The sequence below is a fragment of the Nelusetta ayraudi genome, unplaced genomic scaffold (assembly GCF_046127955.1).
Source record: "Nelusetta ayraudi isolate G7.1 ecotype Tasmania unplaced genomic scaffold, CSIRO-AGI_Nayr_v1 ptg000027l, whole genome shotgun sequence".
NCBI lineage: Eukaryota > Metazoa > Chordata > Actinopteri > Tetraodontiformes > Monacanthidae > Nelusetta > Nelusetta ayraudi.
The window spans coordinates 6,077,266-6,100,940 of record NW_027466077.1 but is presented as its reverse complement, the minus strand read 5'-3'; the positions used below and the strand labels follow the sequence as shown (position 1 = coordinate 6,100,940).

The 23,675-nt window shown below is 41.0% G+C and overlaps 1 protein-coding gene across 3 annotated transcripts; it reads right to left on the bottom strand.

Moving 5' to 3' along the window:
• Positions 1-4,376: 4,376 nt before the first annotated feature.
• sfpq (splicing factor proline/glutamine-rich) lies at positions 4,377-22,158 on the bottom strand. 3 transcript variants are annotated; one of them, XM_076030346.1, is made up of 12 exons: positions 21,102-22,158; positions 20,201-20,389; positions 19,696-19,997; positions 19,500-19,592; positions 19,164-19,360; positions 18,997-19,081; positions 18,779-18,890; positions 18,643-18,700; positions 18,300-18,406; positions 4,818-14,926; positions 4,642-4,722; positions 4,377-4,490 (listed from the first exon to the last, which is right to left on the bottom strand). In XM_076030346.1, exons 1-10 carry the CDS (start codon positions 22,029-22,031, stop codon positions 14,816-14,818), a joined length of 2,184 nt encoding a protein of 727 aa, XP_075886461.1. In that variant the 5' UTR covers positions 22,032-22,158; the 3' UTR covers positions 4,377-4,490; positions 4,642-4,722; positions 4,818-14,815. The 3 variants fall into 3 exon arrangements, with proteins under 3 accessions (XP_075886461.1, XP_075886463.1, XP_075886462.1); XM_076030348.1 differs by having other exon boundaries at positions 4,818-4,863; XM_076030347.1 differs by having other exon boundaries at positions 18,643-18,691; positions 21,102-22,157.
• Between the last annotated feature and the right edge of the window lie 1,517 nt (positions 22,159-23,675).

The following is a 23,675-nucleotide window of genomic DNA, read 5'->3' as shown; positions in this document are numbered from 1 at the left end:
AATATTAGAAATAGGTTAGGCTAACGTCATAAAGGGGGATAGTTTTAATTGCTAGAGTAGCCTGTCAAACATGTTGCCCATTTGCCGCGTTTATTATGAGCAATTTGGAAACGCACAGTGAATCACCATGTTGCACTCTCCTTAGTTTTGTTGTAATGTTGTCCAAAATTACAAAAAAATAAAATAAACTCCGAACCACCCCTTCAAGAAGTATGGGTTCAGGGGTGGTAATAATAATAATAATAATAATAATAATAATAATAATAATAATAATAATAATGATAATAATAATAATAATAATAATAATAATAATAATAATAATAATAATAATAATAATAATAATAATAATAATACATTGCAAAAAGAAGAATCATTAGAACACCAAGAGTGTAGGGGTGGAATAATAACCGCACTAGCGGTTTGCTAGAATAATATTGTATTTTTATGCGAACGTTACCTTACTCTCCACAACATGTGTCGCCAACCTTGGAACAGCATCTTTCTTCAGAAAAAAGTGCCTAGGCACACCCTTTCTCGCCTTCTTTGGCTGGCAGTAGTCATTTCGATCAAAGTGGTCACTGCAGACCCGGTGGTCTGCCAGGCGTAATGTCTTAATGGGAGTGTTCACGTCCAGTTGTAGTGCAACCAACCAGGACTCTCTCGTTTTCGTATCATTCAAAGGGAGCCTGTGGAAGCTGAGCGGGGTGTTGCGCGTCATTTTGTTACCACACTTCGGGAATGTGCAAACACGCACCATCATTTTCCGAAGGACGAGAAACACACAATGAACTACAACTCCGCCGGCATATTTCTGCAACAATGAACCTACTTCCGCTTGAACGGGACACCTACTTCCGATGCACAAAGAAGGTTTTCCGGCGCTCCACCCCGAGCGCTTCATCCCAAAATATGGGAATGCCTCTATATCTGTGCAAGTTATAATGGTTAGCAACAACGTTTTTTCTTGAAGATTTACAGAAAATATTTTTGGAAAATTTCCGGATAAAATGCAGTTATAAAGCTTTGTGACAATAAAACAAAATACAACAAAGATCCTAAAACAACACAAAATGGCGTGAACGATTAGGATCTCCTATTTCCTTCTGAACACATAACACAACAACTACATTGTCTATTTTACTGTCTGTGCTGACCCCTGTTGAAGCTTGAGTGACGTTATCTTGTCGTCCAATTCATCCAGAAACCCCTCATCCACAGATTCACTGTCCATCTCGACCCCCTTGTCATCCGTGGGAAGAAATATGTGAAGCTGAGGACGAGCTGGCACAGGGACAGTAGACACTACAGACCGCTGACAAGAGCTTAAAAGACAAGGCTTCCCAGTAATAGACAAAGGCTCGCCCTGAAAGGGTGAATTAGGATACCAGATCACAGCACTTTTAGGTTTCCTGGTTTCAGTAGTGAGACTGGCGTTGTGCAGATGACGGCTTGTTGGCCTTGGCTTAGAACTTGGCCGGATCGCTTGGCAGAAATTAATAAAGCCTGGTCTGTCGCAGCTTCGAACCTCCCGGTGGCTTTGTTGTTTGTGCAGTTGGCTCACCCTGGGCGGAGGACAGAGCTCACAAGAGAGAGGCAGTGATAATCTTGAAATCGGAGGGACTGACGGGTGCTTTTGAAAAACACCCTGGCGATGGCAATGGTTTCCGCAAAATAGAACAGTCTCTTTTGGGTTGAGGAGGGATGGCTCACTGACGCTGCAGAGACAGGAGGAGGAAAAGAGAGCAGTGGAAGGTTCGGTTAGGCAAGAATAGAGTTTCCATAAAAATTTGTTCATTGGCTTGCATTTCTTCGAAGCTGCTTCTGCACAGAAGAAAAGTCCTTACAATGTGTTTCTGGGCCATAAAGCATCATAGCTCGACTCACTGACCAGGCGAAAAAAAATATGTACATGATGCACACTTTACAGGGATTCATGTCACTAATATTCAGATCATTTTCTCCAATTTGATACAACTGACAAAACCTGGCCTACTTGGCAATGGAACAAGCAAGTTTGACCCACTGAGAGATTTCCTCGCGTGAGTCTTTAAGAGGGCATGTACTTTTCTCATGTTTCTGCCTCCCCTGAGTGAAACCAGTGTGGGTGTTGCATCAGGTGACAGATCAGTTTCCGCTCTTTCAGATTTAAGGCACACTTGTCCCCGACCCTCTGTATTCAAAGGGAGTGGACATACAGTGACAGCCTGCATTATGCTATGGAACTGGGCTAAGCCAATGAGGGAACAGTGACTGTGTAATTCCAGTCGATGGTTGAAGGTGCACTTTCACACTTCTACTGTCAGGAATATGGACAGTGAGCACAAGGAAAGTATTAAGATTAGTGCCAGAATAGCAGCCATTGACACAGCTGCATCAATTGTGATGTCAAAGCATGGTTTGGAGCTCACAGGACATAGTAATGTCAACATATGTATCTTCATCAAAAAGATGCAAGGCAGGCAAATAACAAAATTCACCTTTTCTCTTATCCTTATAATGCTTTTGTTCATCTTATATTTTATTATCATCTTTTTATTTTTATTCCCCTTTATTACTGCTACTCTACTCTATTAATGCATTATAAGCTGTCCCTTTTTCCTATGCTTTTTGTCTTTGAAGACTTTCTTTGTTTTTTGAAATGCTTTTAAAATGAACTTTTATTCGTGTAAAACACATTGAGTTGCCATGTGTATGAAATGTGCTATATAAATAAAGCTGCCTTGCCTTGTCTTGCCAATAACGAATGTTTAACCACTTAGATTTAATATAAAAGCAGAGAACTTACAAGACAGAGTGAAACTAGTCCATATCTCCAGTCTTTACACAGAACTTAACAAACTTTCGGCCAGTGGAAGATTTACATCATCACTCACCATGTGAGTGTTAGAAAAGAAGACATCGAGTGTTAAGTCTTGGAATACTCAGGAGTCAACTTCACTAAATCCATATTTCTAAAACATCAGCCCCCACTCCCAGTGAAGAGTGACATTCTAAACCTTTAAAACCCGGCAGGTTTTCATGAAATTTTGTTTCATGAGCAGCTTACCTGAGGTGAGCCAGGCTCGTTCGCCTGTGAGGCTCCTGGACAGTAGCTGCCAGAGCTGGAAGCTTCAAGGGACCCCTTTGCCTCCTGCTGCCCCGCATGGTGGGTGAAGGGTCGATGGGGCTGCTGGGCGGCTGCGACCGGATGTTCCTTGGATGCCAAGGCCCACTTGTGTCTAAACTCAAGGTAAGCACAGCAGCGTATGATGCACCTCCAGCAGTGCCGCTCATCACTCTGCTTCCTGGTACCCCACCGCGGGGGGGATTCATCCTAAAACGTCTATTGTGGTAAACCCAGAGACAAGTATGTATGAGGCTCTTCTCCTGCAGGTGAGTCAACAGCAGTCACCTGGATCTCTGCCTCCCAGCAGCTACATGCTGCAGGGGGTGACCAGGGAGGGACGGCCGCTCTGTCGGTGGCCAGTGAACGGCATTAATGATTCATGTCTATTAATGATTTACGGTCACTGTTGGTCAAATAGACACCGACCTGTTTTACTTCCTCAGGTCAGTTTACAGACAGGATGTTGCCACCAGTGCGTGTATTGTTTGGACACCCGGGAAATGTAGACGGACGAGTTAGTAATGACTCGGTTGCTTGGGTCCAGTCTAGATCCACCATCTTTACAATGCTGCTTAAAGGTCTTGCATCTAGTGCTGCTCTACACCTCCACTGACCCCACAGTTCTTAAACTGTGTGAGATATGAAAATAGTGTAAAATGCAATATATGAAGCTTTTTATTTGTGTAATCATCTTAAAAAGGTCATGTTTCTTTATATTTTACATTCATGTTTGCAGCATTTCGATATATTTTAAAATTCTAACCAAAACATTTGCATAACACATCACCTCTCATTGCATTCAACCAATGTGGAGATCTCACAGCAGTATGGAATTATCAGTCTTGACAAGTTTATTCTTTCTTAACCATAATAAATGTTCATAGGACATTCAGTGTGGATTCTGCTGTGGCTGCTCAGATTACAGGACATCTGACCTACATTCAACCTCTGCCACGGTAATTTCTCTCTCCCACAAGTTGACAGCCAACCCTTGGGTTGAAGTGTGATCTGGCATTGGAAACATCACACCTGTACTTGTAACTAGACTGCCCTCCACCACAAAACACTTAAGGGCAGGAAGTGGGGTAGGGAAATCTGGAGGCAGACTGAGATGTGACGTGAACACAAGGATGTCGAGAACAAAGGCCTAATTTAAGCTGTACTGGAATGCAGAGAGAGCTGCAGAGTGCAGTTTGGAAAGGTGCTTCTCAAATACTCTATTGTAACAGTCATGTGAACTATATAAAAAAAAAACACTCCAAGACCATGCCCAGGTTGATGTTGTTTATTAATAAAACTGAAAGCAAGAAAACCAATCCTCTTCGATATTGGTTTGCCCTCTGTTGGCCGACCACTGGTACCGCATCTGCTCCTCTGCAGCACTCTGCAAGGTAAGAACAGGAAGACATTTTTCAAAACAAAGGTTGTTGTTAAGTTTCAACTTTTCTTAGCTTTTATTTATTTTCACAATATATTCCTTGGATCGCCATTGCTTCTTAAGATTGTATGCATCACATTCTGAAGGACTAACTCACCTTCCAGTCGCTCATCGAAGTCCACAGTACAATTCCCAGCTCGTCTGCTGGTCTGGAACTGATTCCAATAGTCTTTTTCCTCTACAAATAGAGGGGGAACAACTTGTTTAGACCTCAGTTTCTTGCCTTGTGGCAAAGTCCCTCCATCAGAAATGCACTGATAGCCGATATCTTACCGTGGTTAAATGGCGTGGTTCATCAGCCTCCAACCGGTTGAGGCTCCTGTGGCGAGAGACAAACAATGAGAACCTGACAGTACACGGCAGTTCCTAGCATCACTGTCATGTCATTAGGCCAGTATGTATTTGAGGCTGACATCTTTAGAAAGATGTGAATGCATTACTGTGTGCGTGTGTGCGCATTTGTGTGCGTGTGTGTGCATGTGTTTGTGTGATCTGTGACTGTGAGGGCAAGCAAATGTGTTGAAAACTATAAATGTTGGTTGTGGTGTTACACTTCGAACCTGAGAGGACAAGATGTGTGTTCAGTGTGTGTGTGTGGAGATAGATGGCTTTGATGGAGAGTGTGGTAAATGCGAAGCTTCCAAGGCTTCTCAGCACCTCGGAGTCGACTTGTTTGTTTGATTTACAAACCGCAGAAGGATGAGGAATTCATCGGAGCAGGGATCTACTCTCTCGCAATCGTCCAAAAGACGATTTCTGCTATGAAGTCATGTGACACTGGAGTTCGCATGAACACATCGGGACTGTTACTTAGAATGAAAGCAAAAAAAAGAACAAGCAGAGCTGGGAGCTGCACCGTAACCTCGTGCAGACTTGGTTATTTTCAGAGGCAGTCTTACAGACTTTCGGGCAGTGCCCTTTGACATGAGGCCACAACAGGCCCAAAGGGTTATTCTGGCATCACACTCAGGACATGGAACACATTTATGGCCAATCAAAGACAAAAGATTTCATTTTAAGATGGATCACAGTGCAGACAGATACACCACGGCAGCCACCAGGCTTCAATTCACGACATCGGCAGAACACAGCACAGTCCCTGCAGACCAGGGAACTCCGGGCAACCATAACCTCCTGGTAGGACCGCACATCTTTTAAAACAGTACAAACTCCTGTATGACACAAACTGGAGGGGGGGGGGGGGGGGGGGGTGCGCCACACTTGTTATTGTAAAATTTGTTTTTCAAATTGTTTGGTCACAGCCATGACCGAGCGCCTAAGTGCGGCATTAGTAGAGGAATTAAGTGGAGCAAAGAAAGGAAAAGACGGATTCGGTTTGTTGTATAAGGGGTAAATAAGGAGGAACCTCATTGTTTGTTGTTTGTTTTTCTTGTGGTAAAAGTCAATCCTACTCAACAGAAGTAATTTCATGTAAAACTGCCCATGACATTGTTTGCCCAGAGAAAAGTCTATTCAGTAAATGAAGTGCCTGGAAATAAGAGATCCACCATGGACATCATCTCTTTGTCACATCACGAAGGGCAGCACAATCTCCTCAAACTGTGAAATAGCTACTTCATGTTTTGCTCCATTTGTCAGGATCATGCAAAGCTACTGAAGTCTAGAGTGAGAAAATGATCAATATCTATTGGTCAATTACTTATTAACATTTTACTACTGTCTGTACAGCTGAATTTGTGAATCAGTTGATTTTACCAATGATAATGCTCAAATTAGAACCTGCATGTATTGGTTCTGTGGTTCTTTGACAGAGGCTGAGGATACAACTTATGATGTATTTGATTAAAAGATACAAATAAACTGACACACAGAAGCGCAAGGATCAGTGTACAGATCGCTAGATCGGAAAGCTGAAAACTAAAGAAAAACGTCCACCGAGAGCACCCCAAGTGAATGACCCATATTACCCGATAGTTGCACACCCACAAATACACCGCCTCATCCCACCCCAAAAATAAGGTATGTGCTTGCGTGCATGGTGAATAGTCACTTGTTGGGGTTGATTGAATGTTGTGACGCATCAGTAGTGTTCCTCTGGTTCATCTGGTGTGTCAGCCTTTCACATTATACAACCTCACCAGAGGCGGCTAAAAACAAACTAGTTTTGCATAAATCTTTGCTTATAAGTTGTTTTTTTCAGTTGTGCATCAGTGATTTGCATGCAGGAGGTAAAACACAAAAAAAACCTGCATAGCATTTTCCAAACTTAGACACGTCATTATCTCCACAGAGATTTGCACTGAAAGAGTACCTGAAAGCAGACGCAATTATCATACGGTGTCTTCCTCCAAGTTTGTCATTGGTCACTGGTTCAGCACTTTTTCAAATGGCAAGCAATTAGACCATCCTGATTTACTGCGATCAAGCCACTCAAGTGAAAATTATAAAACTGCCATAATATCTCAGAGTCCAAAAGAATCACATGGTTTCCTTTAAGGGTGATCACCAAAATCTTTGTGGTCTGTAAGAACAAGTAATTTCAACAGTACGGTGGAAAGCAAGTTGTGTACCTCATATCAAATGAAAAAAGAAGCAGATCGGAACGAAAAATTAAGACAAAGTACAGTCGCAACTTCCTGAAATAAAAAGAAGATGCTAATATACCAACTGATCCCAACATGAGCTCAGATTTGGTTGGAAGCCTTTGGCCTTCACTCGTATAATCGTTCGAGGAAATTGTTCGGCACAGTTTGTAACTACATCATTTAAGGGAGTTTAAGTAATACAGTTCTGTTAGCCCTACCACTGTTTAGAGTATGTGAGGTCAACAACGTTACAAAGGACCGCCACTCAAGCGGTGGGCACGTCAAAGAAACGATAAAAAAAACAAACACCACACAGTAATTCCACAGTGATCTGTGAAACTGTGTACCATCTGTGGTAACTACCACACCCCCTTGGGAAAAAAAACTACAGGTGGAAACAGTAACACTTGTTGACCACTGTTCAACCGGTTTCATGTAGATCCTTTTACACAGTCATACAGTGTAAATACAAGGGCCACGAGCGCACATACACACACGAACGCACTGCAAGGACGATAATGTTGTCAAAGACCACACACGAAAAGGGTTGAAAGGAGATCTGCACTGTGATGCCATTCTTTTCAAGTGTGATGCCAGAAGCCCTGTGAACGTCAACTGAGAAGACAGGGAGGAGTCAGAGTTTAGGAACAACTTGTATTTGTAGACATGGATAGGGACACTTACCTTACTTGTACGGCTGATCTGTGAAAGCATACCTCTGGCTGAAGTGCAAACATGTCCAGGCTTTACTGTCCACTCACTTCTGCAGAACTACTCATCGTCAATGCAACCACACTGCGGAGACGAGCTTTAACCGTGGATTGGGGCAGCCTGTCTTTGACAAGCTGGCTCACAGCAGCTAACACACCTCTCGATTTGCCAAGTGACAAAACACACAAGCACAACACGCCAATGTCTCTCCGACCTGAGGATGTCTGGTACTTCCTTTCTGGAGTTGGTCCACACACGCAAGGTCAGGACAGGTGTACTATAAGTTTCTGCAGTCACTTTTTAGATGGCGCTTGAGAGAACAAATACAGGACTTGGGCGCAAGAATTGAATGCCATGCGGTCTTTAAAGAAAAAAAAAGGACAATGTTTGTTCAATTTCAGAACTGAACAGCTATTTACTGTAAAGTGGCAGCTTCAGAAAAATAAGTATTTCCCAAAAGTTTAGGCCGGTCTTAATTTTAACTGTCGCTGACACATAGTGGCAGCTGTATTATTAAAAATATCCCCAAAAAGATTTACCACATAAATCTGTTTTATTCTCCCCAGTATCGACTTTGGGGCCGTTTACATGGAGACAGATTTTTTTGAAATCGCACATTTCGAAAACGCTCTCGAAAACCAATGCATTTACACAAAGTCGTATTCAAAAAGATTTGTACGGATACGCTGGAAACGACTGAAAACGATGCAGTACCTATGCCAGGCCTGGTGTGGTGCTGCAAGTTTACTCCCTGAATGTGAAGCACACCGTGTTGAAAGAAGCAGGAGCTCACTAAAAACATTAGCACCACAGAGAACAGAAAGAAAGATCGCTCATGAAAAGACGTTGTGGATAAATGAACTTCTTCAAGTTTTCTCTTCTTTGTGTTTCTTTAGAACACAAAGCCTTAAAATGTCCATATTAAGGCTTAATGAGAGTCGTGCCAGTAAACTTTGCACACAATCTATGATCAATCCACAAGCACTGTGTGTTATTGCTTGCAGTTTGTTGTAGTTGATGTAAATGGGAAGACTACAGGCGGATTAGTAGTAGTAACAAGTCCATTGCCCGACGTGGTTGTTGTGGTGGGTGCTCATCTGCACCTCACGGCTGCTCAGGTTGCAGGGGGGGGGGGGGGGGGGGTTTCGAGATGTGACATCGGAGTTACCAAAAAAGATCGGTTTTTGGCGTTCGACACAAATCCGGGCAAGGCGGCGTTTTCAAACTTATCTACCCTGAGGAGCATTTTCGGTCTGTGCGGTTTCATGTAAACGCAAGGCCGAACCGCATAAATATTTGTGCGTTTTCAGAGAAAATCGTCTTCATGTAAACGGGGCTTCTGTCACTGAGACACACGTTGACTCGTTAAAAACATAAATGCATATTTTCCAATACTAATTCTTTAGGATCCTTTTTCACTCGTGGAAAAGATACTGGGTCTGTGTGGCTTATTGGCCTGTGGTTAGGGGTCCCCTTGAAGGAGAATGGGAGGGTAGGGAGATAAGAAGTTAAGGAAGCGAAGGAATTTAAGTTAAAGAAAAGAGAAGAATTGAGAGGGAGGAAAAAGATGGTGAAAATGAGAGAAGAAAAGTTGGGAAAGAAGATAGATGTAAAGGAAACTTTGAAGAAGGCAACATTCCTAGAATTTAAATTAATCTCACTTGTTTTAGCTTTGAAAAACAGGTTTTTGCCTCAGGCTGTGCTGAGGTGCCTGCAATGCCAATACTGAAAACAATACATCTGATAGGAAAAAGGAAATTTGCCTCCTTGCACTTTTAAGTAAATTATTTTTGAATGATTAATCAATTATCCAAATACAGAATCAAAGATATTTGAACTTTCAATAAATCAATCAACTTATTTATAAAGCGCTAAATCACAGCAAAAGGTGACTTGAAGCACTTCACTCTGAGATTTATTTAAAAAAGGGGTTGCCAGCATATGTTTAAACTTTAAAACATAGCATGCCTGGCATGCCTGGCAATAAGTATATTCCAATTTGCCTGGTGTTGTCAAAGTTAACCAATATGTCGCCTATGAATATTGCCTCTATGAAGCTTGGTTTGCATCTCAAACTTAAGGTGTACTTGACTTTGGAAAACTTAATTTATATTATTATTTTGCATAATTATATTGATGCCAAATGGCCATCTTCGTAAAAAGGCCAGGTCAGCATAAATGTCAAATTTGTTGACAGACATATATTTCAAATGTCCTGAAATTAAAGGAGACATCCACATTACATCAAACATGTATGAACCTTAAAAAATCATTATAAACTTCATAGTATATAGTCATTGGGTTACTTATTTTTTTGGTTGACTAATAAGACAAAATGTCTGAAAAATAAGCTATCATGCCAAGCCTGATAATTGTCACAATTTATAGAACAGTCCCAAAATGTGTTGTTTGATTTTTGAAATATACAAAACTAAGATGTTTTGCATTTGTTGGTTTGTAAAGTTCCTTCTATATTTCCCTCTCCCGTTAAGAAGGTCACACCTGTTAAAGAAAAAAAAAAATATCCACAACAAACCAAACACACAAACATAACATTACACAATTTAAAAATTAACACCTGTTAATTTAATGTAACTTAATTTCTTTTCTACCTTTGAAGTTCATGACAATCAAATAGATTTAGTGGCCTTGGAAAGTACATTGTATACTCTTATCTTGAAGAGCTGATCAAAAACAGTATTGTAAACTGTTATCTTTTTAACTTTTATTATTTTCTTTTATTATTCTTTTGGTTGCAAAATGTAAGATAAACCACCAATTGTGGTTTTCCTATTCAAATGTAAAGCCATTTGTCTTTGTCATCTTTTACATGTCAATTAAATCCAGCAAAATATCTTATATATAATATCTTATGATCTCAATCTAACATTCAATGAGAAAAACAACTTTCAGGTATTGCGACTGACGTCCACTAATTTACCATCCGTGACCTCAAGGGAGAACATTAGCAAGTTCAGGGAGAGTGAAAAGGGGACTGACTATCAAACCTCTGGAATCACTTTGAGGGCTTCACTTGGTCAGCCAAAAAAATAATATTGGTTTGCAGACTTGCCTTAGGTTTCATGATTTACAAGTCAACTGTATCAACAGATACATTGACATTTAATGCATAGGTTCACAACCTTTAACATTATCAAACCAAATTTCATTTATATATATCCAAGGTTTGCAAATACAATCTTCCATCATTCTCTACAGATGCAAGAGCCTTTATCCATAGACCCTCCAACTGGGTGAGTAAAAACTTTAAAAAAAAAAAAAAAAAAAAAACCTTAATAGGAAAATAGAAGAAAGTTCTGCGAGCCGCAGGAGAGGGTGATCCTTCTCTCTAGACGAGTTGATGAGAGCGAAGCATAGCATGCCATGTTTCTATGCTCAGCAATGATGGCATTTGCCTGCATAAGCAAATGCCACAAAAATATTAGGTATAGCTTCAATCAACAAGTATGTTTTTTTTTTTGGTTCATTTAAAGGGCTTAGGGAGTAAACCTCATGCCCCAGTATCTTTGCTAAGCATTCCTTTCACAATCTCCTCCAGAGAGCAAATTCCCCAAAGCTGGTGAAACCTGTTAAAAAAAAAAGGTACATGACAGAAACACAAACTTGTAGTTGAACAGTGCCATCTACTCATGTTATTTAATTCCTCAGAGTATCCATGTCAATAAGCTGCTGCCATAAGAAGTTGTGTGAGGATTCAAAATACTCTGCAAAATAATGGATTATGAACAGAATAATTTATTAATTTTCCTATTCCTATTTTCAAATATTCTTTGCAAGTCTTGAACATTTCATTAAAATGACAAGGAGTTCTTTTGTTGTCCTAGTTGCAGCCAAAACTCCAGCCGGTGGACTTAAGACTCGGCTGTTGACAAGATACGGAAGCATAGGGGAAAGCAAGTGTTTCTTAATCAGATTTCTTTTTTTTCTTCTTCTTTAGTCTTCTTTCCCCCAATACATGTCAGTAAATGTATTGTCATTTCAACATAAATGTTTTTTTTTTTCTAGTGTATTTCTTTAGTGTAGTTTAAAACTGTGTAATTAATGGAAGAATACTTACTTTTACAGACCACATCATCCATCCCCTACCACAAAACTTTGACAAAGGCTTGCCAAATACAAAAAAAACAAAACAAAACAAAAACCTAGATGCGAGATTCAGTCACGTACTGCAGTTCCATACGTGCTTCGATACACATACAGTTCAAAAGACCAAGTGTCTGTAAGGCCGAAAAAGTCTTTTCCTCAATGGTTTTCAAAGGTCAGTAACAGCTCCAGTTTCATACTGCAGCCAAGTCTTACATACAAACCACAAAATTGTTCAATAAAAAAATTCAATTCATTGAAAATCAAGGCGTTGATTTCTGTAATCAAGTCACAACAGCATCGCTACTGTTTGACGTGGGGAAAAAAAAATCCAATATTCAGGGAGAAAAAAAAAGTGCACTATTTACACTTCCACGGTCGATGAGGTGGCAGCCAGGAGTAGCAAGGAAGCGGTGTGGCCGACTAATGGGTCGAAGTGGCATATTAGCCGTTCCAAAGCAGCAACAAGAAACGTATCCAGCCCATCCTCAATGGAATACAAGCAACCAAACGCCCCCCCAAGAACTGAGACAGATTCAGCACCCATGTGGTGAGAACACGCTTGAAGATGTGGAACAAAGAAACTTTGTTGAGACACGTGGCACCTTTCCCATAACAGAACTTTTGGATGCATTGTTTTATATGGGGGGCAACACGGTGGCACAGTGCCATGGGTTCGATTCCGGGCCAGGGACCTTCCTGTGTGGAGTTAGCATGTTTCCTCTGCGTCTGCGTGGGTTTTCTCAGGGTTCTCCGGCTTCCTCCCACAGTTTAAAAACATGCATGTGAGATGAATTGAAAACTGTAAATTGTCTTAGGTGTGTATGTGAGTGTGAATGGTTGTTTGTCTCTATAGCCCTGCAATGAACTGGCGACTTGTCCACGGTGTCATTCTGCCTTTGCCCTATGACAGCTGGGATTGGCCCCTAGCAGACCCCCGTGACCCTGAGGTTAGTATTAAGTGGCTATTGAAAATGGATGGATGAATGTTTCGTGTTTTTTTTAAACTATCTAAATAAATTTCCTGAAATGCAACATTGATTTGGCTGTGACGTTTTCTTCATGAGGCCGAGTCCTGTATATTTGGGACTTAGTTCAAATGCATTGTTTCCTCCGTACTCACCTGCACATTAATTCACTCATGTCATATTAGTCCCATTACACAGCATGCTGTGTGTCCTCTGCATTATTATATCAAATATATTATTATCTATTATTTGTGTACATTGTCAATTACAGGACCGCTGTGCAAGGCTTGGTGAAATGATCGCTGACTAAAATGTCACTACTTGGTGTTTGTGTTCAGTTTGTATTCTGTTTAGTCTTGAGGCTTCTTGTTTTTAGTAGATGATGAACAAAACGTGCTCTGCTTTGATGCCATCGGTCTGTTAGTCTTGCAATACAGGCAAGATTTACATCTAATTTTAAAAATCCTAAATTTAACTGTTTTTACACAAGGGCCATTTTCAATCAATAAGACATGGCAATCTAATTGGGATATCACATCTCCCATATTTAGAGGCGGCTCAAGGGCAGATCACGGTTTTGTCATGCTAATGCAAGTTCTTCACGTGGCCAATGTCCACTGGCTTCAGAGGACTACAGAGAAGGTTAAATAAATTTCGAGTGATTATGGATTGCAAGTTAATGTCATGATATCCTGCAGTGATGTGTATTAGATTGTTTTTGTGTTTTTACAGTGCCAACAAAACTGTCTACCAAAAATACATGAAATCAAGAACCCCAATAATGATATAAACCTCAATTATATGGTGTCCAACACAAGAAAGCCAGATAAGATGGATAGGTATGTCCATCAACACCAAAAGGTTCAAATGTCAAACTATCATCAGCAACATGCCACACGGACATTAGGGAAATCAGTCCAGCGCTTACACACACATAGACCTTCAGGTCGTTTTTCTATAACAAGCTTGGACTCTTTTTTTTTTTCAATCTTCTATGTTTCAGTTTTTTGGGTGCATTCTGCAGCACAAGAACGACTTGTGATTGGACAAGATGGCTTTGATTGAAATGGCTGATTGACAAGAGAAAATCCCACGTAACTGTAGACGCCGTCACTTATTGACTTGTAACTTGTGACATGGTCGTAAAGTAAAATGCGTAAAAGTAAAAGTAAAGTAATGGCTCTGTAATTTTTCTGCTTAATAAAGGCAGAACTTAAAAAAAAAATAGCTTGGATGCACTAACTTTTATGGCACCGTGTGGCAAAAATCAACTGCTTGACACTTTTTGTATTTAAGAGAACATGAGATTTCCATTATTCTAATCATAAAAGGGATGATTTTGTCTCTGGCACTGCAATGCAATTTGATGCTTAACACGTCTTTGCTGGTTTGGTGGAATTTAAAATCTTACTGGCCACAACGAGGGTTAGGACAGGCAGCAAGATGACAAATGATTTACAACACCCTGTGGCAGGTTGTTGCCTTTGTATGGTGCAAATGACAAGTCACTGGAACTTGCATTTGACAGTGCAGTGATGTTTCAACACTTGGTAATAAACGTTACCGGTTTGTCCTGATAGAACCAATTTATCTTTATTATAACACATGCCTTCGCTCCAAATGAATGGCACGAAACACAGCCATAGAAAGTTGAGAAAAATGTTACAGTTATCACTTTACGGCGACCCACAAAGCATTACACATCTAGAAAAGAAAATTATACATGGTTCAGAAATAACTAATAGACCACGAGAGGGCGGCTGATTCTTTGATACCTACACGACAATAAAAGAAAACCAAAAAAAGTACTTGTCATAAAAGGAATAAATTGTCAGGCTAAAAAAATGCAACAAGAAACTTAAATACAAGAAAAACACGTATGTTTTGGATTTTTTTTTTTTTTTTTAACATATGTTGCTGCTGAAATTTCAAAGATTGGTGCTTAAAAACGGGGTTTCTTAGAGGGGCCGTCAAACTCCTCACGGACCCTGCCATAGCCAAGGTTACCAGGACCCATTCCCCTGGGACCGCCCTGGGAAAAGCGCTCGTTGCGCTGTGGTGGCCAATTCGCAAAAGAGCCACGTAGTAAAAAAAAGGGGAAGTTGTGTATGGGATGTGTTTAGTGTCCAAGCACGCAGTTCGTGTCCAAGAACACAGTTTGTGTCCATACGGCAAGTGTAATTGCAGTGAAGATGATTTTAGGTAAAGAGCAATTTAGAAATAATAAACCCCAAAAAAATGATTATAAAATGAAAATGAAAAACAGCAGGAGACGCGTCCGAAGTTCGTTCCAATATGAAGGTCCACGGGTGCCACAGGTTACATACAGAGAAGGAAGAGAGGGTAATGTTTTCATTAGTGAGTGCCTACCTTGTCTGGTGTGTGAAGAGCATGCCAAGACAAACCTACAACTCATTACAGTCAAGCATTCTTTAAATGCTGACCAAAACTTAATATTCTAATTATATATGTGTGTCTGTAAAAACTATAACTTACAATTAATCCAAGTCCTAGGATTACAGAGTAAGATAAATCTGTAAACCCTCAAATAATTACTAAATACAAAAAAAATATCACCACTTAAGTAGACAGCTGGTGATATAAAAAAAAATGTGATATGGTTTTGTAGGACATAATTTTGACAAAAGGTTGCTGCTGCACATAAAATTACGCACAGCTTTAAAAAGCCACAGTTCATTGGATCTTGGCCGAAGCACAGATAAACTTTGGATCCTTTCAGTAAAATGCAGGAATCCTCTAGCAAATCAAAAGATTTTGCGATTCAACTAAACCTTAGTGTAAAGGTCAATAATCAATCCAGCCTTGTGGATTTGGAAAAGACCCAAACAGCAGACAGCAGCAACAGCTTATACTTTTTAAGACTGCATTGAAGAAGCTCGTAGAACAATCATTTTAAGAGTAGCGGTGCTTGTGCACCCAGCCATCATCTCCTCAAGTGGATGCAATCTTGGTAACTTTATCCACGGTCACCGTATTCACACTGCCCTTTCCTCACTGGGAGAGGATCAATGAAATTACAACCCTTGATGTACATTGTTTGATACCATTTATGTGACAAAGACAGCACATTTATCAAGTCAATCAACCTCAAACAATGCCACTTCAAAAGACTTCTTCAAAGGAGCTATATGCAAAAATGCAGAGTTCAAAGTATTTCTAGGCAAGACTTGCCACTCATCTTGGGAACTCCAATGAAATGCCCAATCAAAAAACGAATGAGGGCCTAACGTAGCAGAACTCTCATGTGACAACTGTGTACAAAATGTGATTGTAAATTTAAAAAAAAAGGCACAGATTAATAAAAGGTGGGATGTGCACCATACAACATCTCTCCATTCAAAATTGTGTGCAAGTACTTTGTTTCTTTAGAAACGGGTGCCTCCACAGCAAAACAAATGGGCACAGGTATGTCCCCAAAGGCCTCCAGTGTCGTGACACTTGAACATTGCCAGAGCCAACAAGGACAACAAGTATTTCAATTTAGGAAATAACTCTGGTACGCAATGTTAACATTAGGACTGAACAGACTCCTTTTCCTGCCATGTGTTTGTTGGTGACAGACTAGGGAGATGGTCAACAATTTGAAAAGGACGAAGAGACCTACACAAGTGCGTGCCAGTCGCCCCAGAAAAAAAACACTTGTAAAAAGAAATTAAACACCATGGAGACCGATGATGTAAAAAAAAAAAAAAAGTATAACAGAAGTCATCATACTGCAACAAATATAATAAAATTAATTTTGTATATAGCTCCTTTAAAGCTGTAAGATTCTTTAAATATAAGGCATACCGACAACGCCTTAACTTAGGGCTGGATACTGATGTTGGTGGCAGTACACTAGCTGCAGAATCAAATAGTACTGCTTCTTTTTAAAGACAAAAAAAATTGAAAAGGGAAGATTTTTTTTGTCATCTCACATTTCAACTGTCACTAGTAGTCTTGGTTGGAAATTTATTTCAAGAGCATCGCAAAATATCAAAACTAGAACCCCGCTACGACAACAAAATAATGTGAGAGAGGCAAGTATAGTTCTCCGACATGTCAGTCAGATAGTGTTGTATAGTCTTTCATTAATAGAGATAAAGCAGAGAGGGACCAATGATATCCACAGCAGCTACTTGTCAACGATGTGGTATATGAACATCAAACACATACACCTCAGTGTACTGTACATTATGCTTTCCATTCTGACGCTCATAATGAGAAACTGAGGAAAAACCCTTTTCTCAAGCCGAGAGGTCACCAAGTTGACAACATGGTAACCCCAAAGTCTTCCACCCATTTTAAACTTGCACCATGAATTCCAGCAATAAATTCCTGAACTTTTGATGCGGTGATACGGTTTCTTCTCAAAATGTTACCTTATATTAAAACCATAAGGGAAACCCAAGGAGCAGGTTTCGGTAAATGATACTATGCCCTGCACATTGAGTTGGGGTACTTTTTTTTTTCTTTTTCTTTTTTTAAATTGGTATGTTTGGCAAATCAAAACAACCACAAACATTAACTTGAACAACAAAAAAAATTAAAGGTTTTTACAAGCATGTTCAATTTATAGCTTGGTGTATATTTTTCTCAGAGCGCTAACCACTGTTCAGAAACGACCATAAAGTTGAGACCAAAAGCACTGCCAGGAGACCAATTCCTGAGCTCTGCCAAGTATTCCTCAAGATCATCCAAAACACAGCTACACCAGACCCCTTCAGTTAAACCAGTATTAAGAGAGTAATTGTGTTAATTAACCCAAAGTTCACATTTTTATACCATCAACTTGCACTAAAAGTATTTTATATGATCAGTGATGAACAAAGTTTTGAGAATGCAAAAACAGTGTGTGTGTGTGTGTGTGTGTGTGTGTGTGTGTGTGTGTGTGTGTGTGTGGGGGGGGGGAAGGGGTGGGGGGGCGGGGTACAACACAAACCTAATTTGAATGTCAAACTGTATGAAAAAAAGTTTCATTCTGCCACCAAAGAAAAATAATTTAGCTAAATTCAGGTATGACAAAATGAAAGCACTGTACCCTTCAAGAAAGAGTGCCTGTCCAGCTCACGACAGGGCTTGCAATAAATCTTCAACAAATACCATGTGACAGGAGCAAACCGAGTCACAGCAATCCATCCGTGGTTGTTCAAAGATGCTTTAGTGCAAGTTGATGGTTTCTACTATTGTTAATTAAGGTTTAAGCAAATTGAAGGGGTGGTTCACTGACAAGAGGGCGTCAGGCAAACAAAATGTCTGGAACAAAAACCAGCAAGATGTCTGCGGAGAATAAACCTTTCAAAGTCTCAAATCCTGCTGCACCAACTGGTCTTTGCTCTTAAAGAAGGTGAAGGTGTCAGCAGCAGAAACAAAGCCAGTCACAAGCTGTAGAAACAACTAGTATTATCATAAATGGGATACATTACCATTTCGTTGCCCAGAAGGCTTCCGGGAGACGCACCAATTCCTGGTTGGCCCTCAAAGCCCAGTCCACTCATGGGGAACTTTTGGCCAGCTGCACCAAAGGGCATATCTATTATACACAACATAACAGATGAGTAAGTCTCAATATTTAATGGGAACATTCAAAAACACCTAGAGATCTGACTAAAACTTTAGACGGTATGTCCATTGTGGACAGAAAATCTTACACTACCCTGGGTTAAACTTTCAGAAAGTTGAATAATAGCTATAGCAATTTAAAATGTACAGGTGCAGTTACCAAACAGCAAAACCAAGGCAGAAGGGAATTTGTGAAAGTAAACTTACCGCCCATGCCCATAGCAGCACCAGGGTTCATCCTCATTTCCCTCTCTCTCTGTAATAACAAAAATGCAAATAAAAAACAAAGTTAGTCCACAGATTTTTCTTTTTACGCGCGACAGCTGTGCTAAATTATACTTACATCCATGAAGTTTCCCATCCTATAGTTATCTTCACCCTGGCGACGCATCTGCTCTTCCATCTCCCTCTTACGAAGCATCTCCTCCTCTCTCCTCCTGCGTTCCTCTTCTTGTCTGTTTGCCCAAGATAGATAATGTTAGGGACACATCAAAGAGTTCAAGAACCAATTGCAATATGAATTTTAACTTTCAATAAGACATTACAAATGAAAATATGTACCTGAGCTGCATCTCCTTTCTTTTCTGCCTTTCCTGGCTATACAACTCCTCCATGCGTCGCAATTCCTCTTGTCGCCTCAGAACATCTGACAAGATGAAAAAATGTATGCTGAGCAGGAGAACACTTGCATGTATACGTCTACGACCTATTAAGAGTGTTTTACACACCCTGTCTGAGCAAGTTGGCCTGGTGCTCGTGGTAGGCTTCCTCCATTTCACTCTCAAGCTTCTCTCGTGCCTCTTGCATGTTTTTCTCAACTTGTTGTCTCTGTTGCTTCTCCATTTCATCCAGAGACTTCCAGCGCTTGGAGTACTCATGTTCAAAGGTGCCTGGACGAGCAAACCGAGGAGGTTCCGCTCTCTCTCTAAAGGTGACAACATAAAATGCATTATGGTAGGGTCTCGTGGCTATGGCTGCAATTAAGTTGAAGACTTCAGGTATTCACAAATAAAATATCAGGGCATCAGAACAATAGTTTTAAAAAGCCAATGCAGATTACTTACGCTTGAAATCTGGGGTTCTTCTGAGCCAGTTTCTCAGGGAGACCATCTTCATCAAACTGTTCCAAAGGTTCAACGACAACAGGGCGAGGGGATCTTGGTTTGAAAGTTTAAAAAAATAAATAAATACACATCAATCACATTTTACAACCATCACTCTTTGGAGAAATTTCCGCTTCTTATTCTGGGCAACACTTACGAAGTGAGCAGGAAGACACCATCACTGCAGCGGTCAAGGGCCTTTCTGGCAGCAGGTTTAGAGGCAAACTCAATGATTCCCTTGCCTGTGGAGCGGCCACGGTCATCCACAATCACAATAGCCCTTTCTACCATCCCAAACTGAGAGAACGCTTCTTCAAGGAGTTCATTTGAAACAAAGGGAGAAAGATTCTTCACGGACAGTGCTGCAGAGTGCGTGGCAAACCGCACACGCAAGGGTCTGCTTCTCATTGGGGTGTCATCCAATTCAGCTTTTGCTATTTCTGCAAGTGCACGTGATTCCTGCAAAAACAGTCAGATGTAACATAAGCTCAACTAAACTCACTAGACTGATTTCTCAAATCATCCCAGCATAAATTCAGTTCTACCACTTCAACAAAAGGTTCTCACAGGTTGAAAACATAGCATATTATAATAGTATACGCAAGTAAAAAAAATTTGCAAAAATACTTGAAAACAAGAACAACAACTAATGATGCACTTACCAATCTGATGAAACCAAAGCCTTTGCCTTTGTTGATGAAAACTTCACTGGGCTCCCCATATTTTGCAAAAAGCTTCCTAAAAGCTTCTTCAGTTATATCATTGGGCAGGTTACCGACGAACAGACGGCACCGCTGCGTGTATGTCTTCTCACCAGGTTTCAGCAACATTGACAGTGTTGCCTTAAATTCCTGTCGATTGACAAACATGAGATGATTACGAGCCAGTTTAGACAGTGTGCTGGATATTTTAGGGACATTTTATTCAGTAACGATAATGCGGTTGATGTTTCACAATCACGTAAATAAACAAATCGACGGGGTTTTCTTTGTTTTTTATGATGCAGCAGCGAAAATAAATACACCACGTAGATAGATGCAAGGTTTAGTCGTGGGCCGTTCCACAAACGCCCATTTCCCCCAGTCACCACAAGGTTTTGTGTGTCGGTTACGCGTCAAAGTGCATTTTATAACCAAACTGTCAGGTTGTATCAGATTCATCAGCTACTGGACATTGGAGTTTGTAAGTGTGTAATAAGGGTGCATTTTATGGTTCGTTTTGACGAAACGCAGCTTTGTTGGCTTTTATTTATTTATTTATTTTATTTTTTTGAGAATTCAAAAAGTAGACAAGATGGCGGCGGAAAATGAGAACACAACGCGGTGCGCTTGCTTTTAAACAGAGTTGGCACCGGTGTGGGGTTTAGCGGACGGTTAGGACTACACTTGTAAGAAACATGGAAGCTCCGCCCGCGCGAGACGCCCGAGGAAAAGAAACCCAGCTATTCGTATGCTAAACCGTGTGAGCTAGCCTTAGCTTATGACGACGGCACCGTAAAAAGAACCACACAACAAAAAACATTTTTGGCATGAAGTAAAAATATCTACAAGGCAAGATACTGACCTGTCCACCACCTGATTCGGCTGTAGAGCTCGAGTCCATTTGGTCATTCGTCTCTCGCTCGTTTTTAATCTTCGGTGGACCATTAGGCCCACTTCTCTGTCCTTGCTGGGGGCCCATTTTCTGTCCTTGCTGAGGGCCCATTCGCTGTCCCTGCTGAGGCCCCGGTCGCTGGCCCTGCTGGGGACCCGGTCGCTGGCCCTGCTGAAACCCCATTCGTTGACCCTGCTGGGGACCGGGTCGCTGGCCCTGTTGAGGGCCCATTCGTTGGCCCTGCTGGGGACCGGGTCGCTGGCCTTGTTGAGGACTGGGTCGCTGGATCTGCTGTGGTCCGGGTCGCTGGACCTGCTGGGGTCCTGGTCGCTGGACCTGCTGGGGCCCCGGTCGCTGGACCTGTTGGGGTCCAGGCTTGGGACTTTGTTGAGGGGTCGGTTTGGGGCTAGGTTGGGGGAGCTGCTTTTGCTGCTGCTGTTGCTGCCCGTTTGCGTTTGCGACCGGCGACTTTAGCGGCTCCTGATTGTTAGCCTGGTTGGGTTTCGGTGGGGTTACGACAGGCTTCTGGTCCTCTTTAATCTGGGGGGCAGGGGTAGTCGGTTTAGGCTGTTGCTCCGGCTCTTTCTTCTCCTGTTTCTGCTGCTGCTGCTGCTGTTGCTGCTGCTGCTGCTGCATCGGGCCTTTCATTGTGAGCGCCGGGCCGGGGGTCGGTGGAGGAATAATAGGTAGCGACTGGTTCTGCGCTGGTTTCGGGAGATTTCCTTGGTTAGCTTGCTTGTTGAAATTATTTGGTCCTTTCCGATTTTGGTTCTGGAACGGGTGGTTCCTGAAATGTTGGTTTCCCATTCCGCCGCGCATCGGGCCTCCACCTCCGCCGCCTCTGCGCGCCTGGAAGTTGTTCATCCCAAAACCGCCGCGGTTGTTGTGAAATCGAGACATTTCAGTGTATTTTCGCAAAGATCGAGTTTTGACCAAACAATTCGAGATAAACTGGATCGAGAATCAGTACAGCTTTAATGTAGGTCAAGCAGTTCAAAATGGCTACCGTCGAATCTGCGTGCTACACAGTCTTTATTCTTCGAATTCACTGGGAGCCGCCCTCCCAAGGTGATTGGTCCGCTGCGAAGTAGGCAGGGACAGAGGAGCGATGTTGTTTTTCTTTTAAATCATGTATTTATAATCTTATTTTACAAACTCCATTTAAGTCATCCAGTGTTAAATGTGATGTACATTATAAAAATGTTGCACCGGAATTTTTCCATCTCAAATAAATTAGCCGTATATGGTTGCCCATGACAATGGTTGTCAATACCAACCTAAACGTCAAATGCTATCTACCTCGTTTGGCATGATCATTCTTTTGACGTTGAAGATACGGGTGTTTTTGTTTGTTTGTTTGTTTATTTTTAGATTTACATTTACCTGTGTAAATACGGATTTTCTGCTAGGATCCTCGTACCAGTCTGAGTCATCAAACTGTCAGTAATTTCAAAAGGGGATATTTAGGACTGCAAACATTATAAAATGGCAGGTGTCATATACGGTACTTAGATACGCTTGCGTATATGTTGTGTTCTTTACGGTAACCGGAAGCGTGAGAGACGGGAAAGCGCTATCAGCCACACACTTTGACTCATCCTCAATTACTGCCTGACGTGTGTTTAAGTAAAACCTACGAAAAAGATATCAAGCCTCCTTCGCCATCATTTTGCAGCAGGCGAAAAACATTTTCTTAAAAAAGATTGGTCAAATGTAAACAGTATCCCCATAGATCCATTTTCTTTTACCGCTTCTCCTGCAATCAGGGTTACTGGAGCCAATCACGGCTGTCTTTGGGTGCAGGTAGGTTAGAAGTCGTAAATTTACTGCAAGACGACATAGAAAGATAATCATTCGGACTCGCTCTTCAAATTCGCTCCACATGCATTATTTGGACTATGGAAGTGATACAAATAAAACACGATTAACCCAGCACTTTTTTTTTTGGCATTTATTCTGCATACAGGTGTCTGGAAACGCAAAAATGAGACCTCCAGTTTCACCTCAGAATATTTTCTTATGGTTTATCATTAAAAAACAACACAAAAAGGATAAAATGCAACAAAATGTAACGAAACACAAAACATAACATAACATAAAATATGTAGAAGGTCAAACCAACATACAAGCCAGGGGAAAACATAGTGCAGCTTTGAGAAAATTACAATGGAATCAAAGGCTCAATTATGAGCAAACAAAACCCAGACTAACATGAGATTCAGATTGACAGGGAAGAACTAAACAAAACTGACTTTCATTGTTTTAGTGAATAACAATCAAAAACAATGTTTTCCTCCTTTTTTCCCAAACAGAAAACTGCAATATAAAACAGGTAATCACAAGGAGAGCAAAATTAACATTCTCAACAAAATAGAACACCTGATATATATATATATATTTTAAGCACGCACACACACACACACACAACTCCTCAGGGTTACACTCTTCTGTTCAAGATTACAAGTTGTTCATGATTAACTTGTGTAAAACCCTTCAGTTACATTGGAACAGCTTTTTGCCAAAGCCCTCCCGGTGTTTAACCTT